Consider the following 11,432-nt stretch of genomic DNA (forward strand, 5'->3'; position numbering starts at 1 on the left):
CTGGAGAGTCGAGTTCACTTAAGCAATTAGCCAGTAAAAATACCTTCAGCCGAGGAAGAGGAAGACGTTTCAGATTTGTCTATTTTTACACAAAACACCCAACTTTTTTTATTCCTTGAAGGGGGAAGGGGGTTGTTTCGGCAACAACTCGCTTAGGACCCCAAAAGGAATGGGATTTTGAAGGTTCTCTTTAGGCTAAAAATAAAAACCTACCCCTGGGACTCACTTATCCCTAAAGACAAGGACCTACCCCCTGGGCTTAGTGTATTTTATCCGTCTGGATTTTCTTGGGGTGGTGGGGCGCGGGAAAGAGGATGTTCGTATTTGTTTTGCTTGGTTGGTTGTTGGTTTAAGAGAGAGAGAGAGAGAGAGAGAGAGAGAGAGAGAGAGAGAGAGAGAGAGTCTCGCTCTCCAAAGGCCCTTGATAATAATAATAATTATTATTATTATGGTATTTGTTAAACGCTTACTATGTGCCAAGCACTGTTCTGAGCACTGGGGTAGATACGAGATAATTGAGTTGGACACAGTCCCTGTCCCACATGGGGTTCACAGTCTCAATCCCCATTTTATAGATGAGGGAACTGAGGCCCAGAGAAGTGAAGTGACTTGCCCAAATCACACAGCAGACAAGTGGCAGAGCCGGGATGAGAACCCATGACCTCCTAACAGGCCCGTGCTCTATCCACTAAGCCGTGTTGCTTCGGTCCAGCCGCCGGTTTGGGCCGCAGGGTCATGGCCCACGAAGGCGCCTTGCACAGAAGCCCCGGGGCCCTGCCCAGGACCAGGGCTGAATTCGCCTCACGGATCCGTGTGGCCTGAGAAGATGTGACATTTCCATTTTCCTCCTTTCCCTATCCTGCTCCAGGCCTGTTAAGCCCAGACCCGCAGCGTAGAGTGATTTTACTTTCGCAAAACAGTACCCGACAAAACGGCATTCCCAAGTGTTCCTTCTTCTCCTCTCCCCATTCTTCCCAACCGGAAAATATTCACTGGGGGCGGGGGGGGGCGGGTAGGGGCGGGAAGCAGAGGAGATGTACGCGGCCAAAGAAAATGGGGCTGCATGAACGGTCCGAGGACTAGGACAAGGATCTGCCCTGGGTAACTGAGGATCCCTCAATCAGCCCCGGGCCCTTCCAGGATCTCCTCTTTCTCCCTAAATAAATAAATAAAAATCCTTCGATTAGCCGATTAGCTTGCAGGGTACGAGACCCCCGACCGACCAGAATCCCTAGAATTCTCGGTAACAGTAGTCTTCGGGCCGACAATGGGCCTGGTAGTTACATCTCTTGTTTTGATGAGGACTGTGCTTTGAAAGCAAAATATAATTTTCGGTCAGAGGAATATAAGCTGAGAAGGTAAAAAGCTAAAATCTCCGAGGAATTCCTGCCCACTCGAAGGGCCGGGCGGGGGGAGGAAAGGAGGGAGGGAGGGAGGAAGAGAGAGAGAGAGCAGCAAAGAGATAGATCGCGAGCGCGGCTTTCAGATTGGGTCCCTAGGGGAAACAAGGAAACGGGGAAAGGAAAGGTCGGGAAGGGGTGGTTTGAGAGGGGAGGAGGAGGTCAGGGGAGGAGGAGGAAGAAGAAGAAGAGACCTCCCCCTTACTACCCCCTCCCCCCATCAGTCCCACTCGGTTCAGAGAGTAGTTCCCTCGGCGCTGCTTAAACCAGCGGCCTGCGGTTGGATGCGTGGTAGAAATCTAGATTTACAGGTCCTAGTCTACTTGTTTATTTTCTTAGATAGAGATAGAATAACGGACTCTGAAGATGGCTAGGGGAAGGGAAGGATGGGAGAGGTGAGGAACAACGATCCTGGAAACGCATCTCTCAGAAGACAAGTCTCTCTGCTCTCATTTCCCAACCGTTAGTCCCCCACTCTTACTCGGGGCTATGTTGAACCCGAGACCACCAGGAACACGACCTCGTTTTTACCTTCTGGGACGGGATGGGAGTGGGGGATGTGGGGGAGGGCATGCTCCAGAGAAGTGGGGTATCTCGGGTCGCCAGAGGTGGGGAGCAGGCGGCGACAGGTCTGTTCCCTGCCGCTCCCCCCCAGCCTCAGCTGCACCTTGTCGGTTCCCAACCCAAACTCTCCTCTTGGGAAGCCGAGGCTAGGGCTTCTCCTGCTTGTCTTTCCCCTTCCCGGAGACAGGATTTGCTACCGCGAATCGTCAGGAGAGACCCCGTTCACCACCTAATTCCCCTCCCGGGGGTTTCGACCTCTAGCCTTGCTGTCGCCTTTTGTCTCTCCCCCCCCCCCCCCCCACACACACACCTAGAAAAAGCGCCAGGAAAGAGGAGATGGGGTTTGGTGGCGTATTGGGGAGTGTGTGTGTGGGGGGGAATAGATCCCGCGGAGGGAGCGTCTGAGACAAGGGTAGTCGGCGCTGCCCGGGGGGAGGAAGGGGCGGGGAAAGGGGGTGACACTGGGAACCCCACTTGAACATCACAAGCGCGCCAGGCGTCCCCAAGTCGAATTAGCGTCTCCTCGCCAACGCGGTGCTCTGAGAGAGGAGGGGGCGGAGGGGGTGGGGGTGGGGGGTGGGGGAGAAAGGAAGGGGGGAGCGGAGAAACCCGATAGGGATCTATCGCCGCTTCTTTTGAAAAACGCGGAGGGTCGCGCCTAGCGGGGATCGCCAGGGTTCCGGGGAAGCAAAGCCCCTCTGGAGCAGGCGGAGGGCGGGAGCGCGGGGTGACTGTTCACCCCGGCTCCTGGAGGGAGAGAAATCACCTCGACACATCTGCTCTCTTTCTAGCGTCGACCCGTGAAAGCAAAACTTTCTCTCTTCACACTTCGGCGCCCTCCCCCCGCGCCCCTAATAAGTCAGCCGTGCAAAAATCACCACGAGCGCCCGACGAGAGGGTGACAAAAGTTGAAAGTGACTTACCTTGATTGGTGAATGACATCTCCCTGCAGAAAAGCATGGTCAGACTTTGGGGCTGGGTGAGGGAGCTGCCTTTCCCTTCCCCCCTTTCCTTCCCTCCCCCTCCCCCCTCCCTGTACCCCACCTCCTCTTTTCCCTTTAGTGACTGTGTGAGTACGCGCGCGCGCGCGCGCGTGTGTATATGTGTGGGTGTGTATGTGTGAGAGAGAGTGTGAGTGTTTGGGGGGTGAGTGTGTGCGGCATGCAGCGTGTCTCCTTGAGTCCAAGTCTGGGCACACAGCTCCAATCGTTCAGCACTTATTTATGTAACAAAAATCTAAACAACCGGCAAGATAGGCTACAAGGACTATTTTATACAGAGCAGAAAGGCGCATTATGAGAACTACCCGTTTTCGCTGATTTTTTTTTATTAAAGAATCTCTGAGAATATGTTTACATTAAGCTGTATAAACATCCTGCCCATGTTTCGGTCTATCTTATGAAGAAATCAGAAACTTGATGTTTAAGTGGGCGAGCTTCAGTCCCGCTCTCCCGCCCGCGGACTCCTTTCACTTTTGAGGTTTGGGTTAGGGTGGCGTTTTAATAATAATAATGATGATGACGATGGTGGCATTTGTTAAGCGCTTGCTATAGGCCAAGCACTGTCCTAAGCGTTTTGCTTTTCCATCTCTGGGTACCCGTAGGGTGGTCCATGTCCGTCGCCTTAGAGGGCGGCCCCGCCACGGACAAAGCCGCTCCGAGCTTTCGTTTTCTGCTCGGGAGCGTTGTTTGTTTGGGTTTGGGATGTGTGTTTGGATCTTGGGAAACCCTACAAGGGCTAGGGATTCGCAGTCAAAGGAGAAATCGCCCTCTAGGACCCTCCTGTCCAGATGGCGCCCCGGGGGTGGGGGGCGAGGCAGGGGGTGTCCTCGGTCCCAGGGTCTGGGAAGTTTGGGAGGGAGATGCCCAGGTCGGTCCGGGGAGATGGGCAGGGAGAGGCTCGGAGAGGGAGGGCCTCGCGGGCTCCGCATTTCCCGCCCGGCCTGACTGACCGGGAAAGGGGGGGGGGCAACTTGTACTTCCCAAGCGCTTAGTACAGTGCTCTGCACACAATAAACGCTCAATAAATACGATTGATTGAGGGGAAGGGGGGCCTGCGCTGGGCACAAACCGGGGAGCGAGGGGCAGGGGGAGGAAGCTGGACACGGACCAGGGGGCGAGGGGAAAGGGGGGGAACGGGCACTGGGCATGGACCGGGGGGCGAGGGGAAAAGTCGGGGGAGCTGAGCACGGACAGGGGGGAGAGGGGAAAGGGGGGAGAAGGCTCTGGGCAGGGACTGGGGGGCGAGGGGAAGCCCGCGCGCATTGACCGTAGCCTGGAAAGATGGGAAGGGGAAGGCGGGACTGGCGAGGAGCCACGGCCCCCGGGCGCAGGGGGTGGGGTGGATTGGGGGGGGCGGGGAAGGACTGTGTGAAGGTCCCTTTAAGTGCCCACCGGCGCTGGGCTAGGGGCCGGGGGTGGGTGGGGAGGGGAGCTCCTCCGGCTTCTTACGTCTGACTGTCAAGAGGCTCCGGACATCTCCCCCGGCGGGGCAGAGTCCGCCCAGCGGACCTACTGCTATGACCGGCGGCGGCTCCCGCGGGCAGCGGCGCTGAAGGACGGAGGAGGAGGAAGGCCCCGGCCGACTCGGCTCCTCCGCGCCCATCGGAGACCCCTCCCCCGGCCGGACCCCTCCCCCGAAATCAAGCGGGCTCCTCCGGGCCTCCCGGGCTGGAAAGCGGCTGTCCGCTGCCCCCGGCTCCGCAGTCCCCCTCCACCCCCCTACCCCCAATCCCACCCCCCACCCCGCCCTGCTGGGGTCCTGAGTTTCTGGGCAAGGGGGGGGGGAGAGCAGAGAAGGGGGTGGAGAGAGAGAGAGAGAGAGAGAGAGAGAGAGAGAGAGAGAGAGAGAGAGAGAGAGAGTGGGAGGGAGGGAGGGAGGGAAGGAACGGCGACCGCCCCCAGCAGAGGGAGAGCGTTCCTCGGGGGAGGAGTGGGGGCGGGGGGTTGGGGGGAGGGGGAGCCGCCGACCGCTTTGGAAAAGTTGCTGCAGATGACGGCAGAGGTGCAGCCGGCTCCCTCCTCGCAGCCCCCTCCTCCTCCTCCTCCACCTCCTCCTCCCTCCTCCTCCTCCGCGCAGAGCAGCGGCGGCAGCGGCGGCGGCGGGACCGGCCACCCGATGTCCTCGGTCCCGGAGAAGCAGCAGCATCACGGCGGCCACAGCGGAGGCGGCGGCGGCGGCGGCGGAGGAGGAGGAGGCGGAGGAGGAGGAGGAGGAGGAGGCGGAGGCGGCGGCGGCGGCGGAGGAGGAGGAGGAGGCGGCGGCGGCGGCGGCCCGGCCATGGACCCCGCCTCGTCCACCACCTCCAAAGCCAAGAAGACCAACGCCGGGATCCGCCGGCCGGAGAAGCCGCCCTACTCGTACATCGCCCTGATCGTCATGGCCATCCAGAGCTCGCCCACCAAGCGGCTGACCCTCAGCGAGATCTACCAGTTCCTGCAGAGCCGCTTCCCCTTCTTCCGCGGCTCCTACCAGGGCTGGAAGAACTCGGTGCGCCACAACCTGTCGCTCAACGAGTGCTTCATCAAGCTGCCCAAGGGCCTGGGCCGCCCGGGCAAGGGCCACTACTGGACCATCGACCCGGCCAGCGAGTTCATGTTCGAGGAGGGCTCGTTCCGCCGCCGGCCCCGCGGCTTCAGGAGGAAGTGTCAGGCGCTCAAGCCCATGTACAGCATGATGAACGGGCTGGGCTTCAACCACCTCCCGGACACCTACGGCTTCCAGGGCTCGGCCGGGGGCATCTCCTGCCCGCCCAACAGCCTGGCCCTGGAAGGGGGCCTCGGCATGATGAACGGCCACTTGCCGGCCAACGTGGACGGCATGGGGCTGGCCGGACACTCCGTGCCCCACCTGCCCGCCAACGGGGGCCACTCGTACATGGGCAGCTGCGCGGGCTCGGCCGGCGCCGACTACCCGCACCACGAGAGCTCGGTGCCCGCCTCCCCGCTGCTGGCCGGCGGCGGGGTCATGGAGCCTCACTCCGTCTACTCGGGCTCCGCCTCCGCCTGGCCGCCCTCCGCCTCGGCCGCCCTCAACAGCGGCGCCTCCTACATCAAGCAGCAGCCCCTGTCCCCCTGCAACCCCGCCGCCAACCCCCTGTCGTCCAGCCTCTCCACGCACTCCCTAGACCAGCCCTACCTGCACCAGAACAGCCACAACGCCGCCGCCGAGCTGCAGGGTGAGCTGGGGGCCCGAGTAGGGTGGGCGGGATGGAGGGGGGAGGAAGACAGCCCCTCTCGGGAGGGGCCGGATAACAATGGTATTTGTTAAGCGCTTACTATGTGCAAAGCGCTGTTCTAAGCGCTGGGGAGGTTACAAGGTGATCACGTTGTCCCACGGTGGGGGTCGCAGCTTTAATCCCCGTTTTACAGATGAGGTAACAGGCCCAGAGAAGTGAAGTGACTTGCCCAAAGTCACACAGCTGACAATTGGTGGAGTGGGGATTTGAACCCGTGACCTCTGACTCCAAAGCCCGGGCTCTTTCCCCTGAGCCACGCTGCTTCTCCAATGGTGGTGGTGGGGGGGGGGGGGGCATGGGGAGGGAGACGAGGAAACAGGGAAGAACTGGCCTGGAGAGGAGGAGGGTCTCACCGAGGGTCTTGGGTGCGGGTGCGGGGGGGGGGGGGGGTCCTATTGGTCCCTAAGCACCCAACCTGTCAGCACACTCTGATGACATCTACGTGAGTGTGTGTGTGTGCGTGTGTATATGTGTGTGCGTGCGCGCCTGTCGTGTGCGTGGGCCTAAATGCACGCAAGCCATCTGGACACAAGTCCAGATATGCGTGGGTGGGGATGTGTATGTGCTGTGTGTACACACATCAGCGCACACCCCCCCCCCCCCGACACACACACACACACCCCAAAAGCACCCCTCGCGCTCAAACTCCACGCCTCCTTAGCTTGTCCACCTTCACCGCTCCCTCTTCCCATCGACCTAAAGTCGAGTAGCAGCAGCCTCTGGGTCCGCGACCTAGTTCCGAGCCCTCCACCCCCTTCCCGGCCCCCAGCTCTTCCTGCTCGGGGCCCGACTCTGCCCGGAGTTTTAAGGACCCGGTGCCCTTCCGAATCTCTGCAAAGGGCCGGAGTCGGAACCCGCTGGCCTTCCAGGGTCTCCTGACTGCAGGGGGAAAAGACCCGAGAAAGCGGGGCCAGCGGCAGAAGGGGAGGCGGAGCTCAGGGCCTCTCGCCGCCCGCTGCTCGTTGCCCGCTGCCCCAACCTCAGCTCGGCAGCCGGAAGACCCGCTGCCCGGCTCGCCGAAAGGCCTGGCCGATCTGAGCCGTCAGGCGGGGGGGGGACCGAAGCGGCTGGCCCAGGGCTGGGGCCCGGCCGGATGGGAGAAGGGATCTCCAGCGCAGTCAGGCCCCCGGGAGCCGTGGAGACGGGCTTGGAAGGGGCGGGCTCTAGCGCATTCCGGGGTCAGAGGGCACTCCCAAGGGTGACCAGTGTGGTGCCAGGCGGCCGAAGCCATCCTGGGGGAGAGAAGCAACGGGCTGCTGCTGCCCTGGGCCTGGGGTTGGGCCTGGAGCTGGCCCGCTCAGCTCTCCAGCCTGCAAAGGCCTGTCCTCAAAAAGGAGACTCCAGGCCCCAGAATGAGGGGGAATAAATCAAGCCAACATCCCCGGGCCGTTTCGGAAAGCCAAGCCAAGGGTGGCCTGCCGCTGAAAGTGCGGGCCAGTTTCTTGGAGGCCGGCCACCCTTACTCCGGAGTTAGGCCGAGGCTTAGCCCTGCCCTCCAGTAACGGGCCGAAGGAGAGGGAGGCCGAGGTGGTCTCGGCTTGGCCAGCGCTGCCCCGGCCTCCGGCCCCGGCCCAGAACCCAATCAGGGAAGCCAAGAATCCCCGGCCCCCGCCTCTCCCGTCCGGCCTTCCCCGCCCCGTCCGGCCGACACTATCCGGGCTGCACTTTGTGCTGTCGTCTCTCATCGTTCTACTTGAAAAGACCCAAAAATGGCTGCCTCACCCCACCCAACCCACCGGCCCAACCCACCCCGCCCCACCGCCTCTTGACTGCTCCCTTCGTCCTTCTAGAATGCCCTCTCCCATCTTCCTCGTCCATGGCCCAGGGCCTGGGACTCACTAGGGAGGTCCCCACATCAGGCAGCGAGACCCCCGGGGCAGGTAAGGGGAATGGCTGGGGGAGGCTGCTCTGTCTTCCTTGACCCCCCCACCCAACCTGGGCCCCGACTAGCCCAGAGTCCAGCCCCCCGGGATGGAGAGAGCAGGAGGCGCGGCAGGAGGGGAACTCCCAGCGCTGGGAGCTGGGGCCCGAATGACGTTTCCCTCCAATTCATTTCGGAGACAGATTTACCCAGGGATAATTCAAGCTTCTCGGGCATCTTATTATTTCTTTTAAAAGTACAGTCCCCTGGAGGATAAGGGGCGAGGGACAGGGTGAAACGTTCCCCCCGCCTCAGGCCACCTGCTTTCAGCGCAAAACCCAAACCAGGGGCGGAGGATGCGGGCAGAGGAGCGGAGGGTCAGGAGCGGTGGAGGGGCAGAGGGGTGGAGGGGCAGAGGGGCGGAGGGACAGAAGGGCTGGTGGGGGGTGCACAAGCTCCCCCTTTCCCTCCTGCCCCCGAAGTGGTCCTGCCCTTTGCTCCCGTACCCTCCCTCACGCCTGCTTGCTTGCCCCATCCTGGGAAATCCCGGGGACGGGAAGGGGTTGGGAGTTAGGAGACTGGGGGCGGGGAGGGAGGGGAATGCTTCCCCTGAGCCGCGTCCTTATAGCCGAATTTACATCTCTTTCTATTTCCTCGCCATTCTAGGCATCCCCCGGTATCACTCCCAGTCCCCTAGCATGTGCGACCGAAAGGAGTTCGTCTTCTCTTTCAACGCCATGGCTTCCTCCTCGATGCATTCAGCGAGCAGCGGATCTTACTATCACCAACAAGTGACCTACCAGGATATCAAGCCTTGCGTGATGTGATGACGGAGGGAGCCCTGCGGGGACCCAGTCGCGACACAAAACGCCCCTGCGGTGAAGCCGGGAGGGCCTCCGACCGAACACTAGACGAGAAACGATTTATTCTTGAGGTATAAGCCATCTGCATAGGGAAATAATCGGACCCTTTGGGCAAGGCGAACACGAGCTCGACCAATAATGATCCAGGGTTGTGGCGAACACTGACATTAGGGTTCCCCTCTCCCCCAGTCTTCATTTCGGTATCGATTGGGATATCTAAACCAACTGCAAAAATCCAAGAAACGGTTGTTGACTCGAGCCCGCCCCGCTGGGCCCAGACGGGAAGGTGATGTGTTCGGGGACTCCCCCAACCCCCAAACCCGAATTCTGCTGATTTGTTTTTAACCCTTTTCTCTGACCACCTTTAGAGGAAGAGGGAAAGAAAGAAACAAGGGAAGAAAGAAGCAAGGAAAGAAAGGAAAGAAAGAAAGGGAAAGAAAGAGAGAAGGAAAGAGAAAGAGAAAGGAAAGAAAGAAGGAAGGGAGGGAGGAAGGAAGGAAGAAAAGAGAACAAACAAGTGCGATTCAATCATTATCAAGGACTTTATTTGGGGGTTGAATATTTATCTTTCGTTTTGTCTTGGAAAGAATATTTTGGAAAGCGCAAGACTCAGAGCACCGCGTCGGCGGTATCTCCCCCCTTCCCACCCCCAAGCCCGCCCAGGTTACCTTTAGACGGACCGCGAATGGATCCTACGGGCCCTATCTATTTCCGATGCCACTGCTAGCCTGTAAAAAAACAAAAAAACAAAAAACAACTCCCCCAAAACAAAAACCCAACAAGCCAAAGACGTGACTCTGTACCGATGTGCCTCTGTCTTTTCCTTTTTCGGCTCTTCTCCAGCCTCTTCAACTCTTCCATTTTTGTGTGGGGGTTTTTTGTGCGTGTGTTCTTAATTTTTTTTTAACCGTTCACGAAACAACTATTTCCCGAACTCTACTGTAAACTTTCTGGTCCAAGACTGACTGTTGGGCTCTGGAGGCTGAAAATCAGCGCTATGCAAGGACTAAGAAGTGATTCATTCCAAAGTGAATTCAGGATCGCCGTGACACAGAGAGATTAAGGCACTTTTTTAAAGAAAATAAAATAGCAAGGCTCATCCTGTTATTTATTCTACTTTTTTTGCTAATAATCGAAACACCACGTAGGCTCCGTTTATCAGTATTGAATGGTGTACTTTGTTGGCAATATTTGCCGTGTAGAATTTTTTTTAGATAGCCATTGTAAATTTGAAACGAAGATCAATTTGTGTAAAAACAAATCTCCATATGTTTTATATAAATATATATATAATGAAGGACTATTTTTTTTTCCTTTTTTGTATTTTGGCTGCTTAGGGGCAGCCTTTGTGACACCTATTTTAAGTTTCCTTCTGCACTGTATAAAATGGTAATTAATGACGTTTTGCCCCTTTGTGTACTTTTTTTCTTAAAAAAGAACAAAAATAAAACATGTATGACATTTGTACATGGTCTTCACACTTGTATAAACGGTAAATAAAATAGCATGAGTGTTGCACCGGGAGTGGCATTTTAGACTATCTCACCTCCCCACAGTTAGGCAGGGCAGGGCAAGACAGGACAGGGCAGGACCTCACCCCCTCGCTCCCTCCCCCAAGGACCTCCAGGCTTTCGATCTGGGCGATTCTGTTTTGCGAAGATCTTCCGACTTCCTCGTCATATCACATCTCAGTGAAATCTTGAAAAGGGCGACTATTATTCTTGGCGGCTGCTACTTCCCAGTCCTCTATCCCTGCCTTAAAAGAAATAGTCTTTCTCTCACGCACCCAGGAAACAACTGCAAGCAGTTTGGGAAAAACTGAAATCTAGTCGGGGCGGAATTTCCTTCTTTTCTTTTCTCTCCCCCGCCCTTCATCTCCCTTCCCCCCTTTAAACTCACAAGACATTCGAGTTTCTTTATTGGAGGAAAGCTGATTTCCCCTTAGAGGTAAATCTCTACTTCTCTTTTAGTGCCCCCCGTCCCCAAGACCTCCAAAACTGGGCGATGAGAGGTCAGCAGGAGCCGGAGCTAGGAAGGCAGAAAAAGCTCCTTTCCCCTGAATCACAGTATTTTTCCTTCTGGAAAAACAAAACAAAAAACAAAGCACCTTGTCTTCCAATAGTCGCTTCCCCACCCCCCGCCACCCCTTTCCCCCTTTCCTAGCCCCCCTGGCCTCCCCCGTTAAACAAACAAAATAAAGTTCATGTTGTTGGATTCCCGCGTTGAGACCCACCGCAGTTTCTCCCTGTCTCGGGGTCGTGAGCTCCTGAACCTGGTTCCTCTCAAACTTGACATTTTTGACATGGGGGTAATTTCTCCGGGGCTCTGTTACATCAAAATTATCAATAAACCCGCCTGGGCAATTAATGCCCCAAACAAACAGCTGTCTATAAAACCGAGATAAAGGAGCAGCGCAATGCGAGCGACCCTTTTCCCGCCCCGCTGGCCAGGCCCCGCTCCCCGCTCCCCTGTCCCCGACTCCCTGCTCCCTTCTCCCTGCCCCGCGG

General features: G+C 57.9%; 1 protein-coding gene across 1 annotated transcript; it reads left to right on the forward strand.

Moving 5' to 3' along the window:
• Nucleotides 1–5,231: 5,231 nt before the first annotated feature.
• FOXF1 (forkhead box F1) lies at nucleotides 5,232–9,349 on the forward strand. Its single transcript, XM_038754503.1, has 2 exons — nucleotides 5,232–6,141; nucleotides 8,729–9,349. The coding sequence occupies exons 1-2, from the start codon at nucleotides 5,244–5,246 to the stop codon at nucleotides 8,887–8,889; spliced, it is 1,059 nt and encodes a 352-aa protein (XP_038610431.1). The 5' UTR covers nucleotides 5,232–5,243; the 3' UTR covers nucleotides 8,890–9,349.
• The last annotated feature ends 2,083 nt before the right edge of the window (nucleotides 9,350–11,432 follow it).

The sequence above is a fragment of the Tachyglossus aculeatus genome, chromosome 11 (assembly GCF_015852505.1).
Source record: "Tachyglossus aculeatus isolate mTacAcu1 chromosome 11, mTacAcu1.pri, whole genome shotgun sequence".
Taxonomy (NCBI): domain Eukaryota; kingdom Metazoa; phylum Chordata; class Mammalia; order Monotremata; family Tachyglossidae; genus Tachyglossus; species Tachyglossus aculeatus.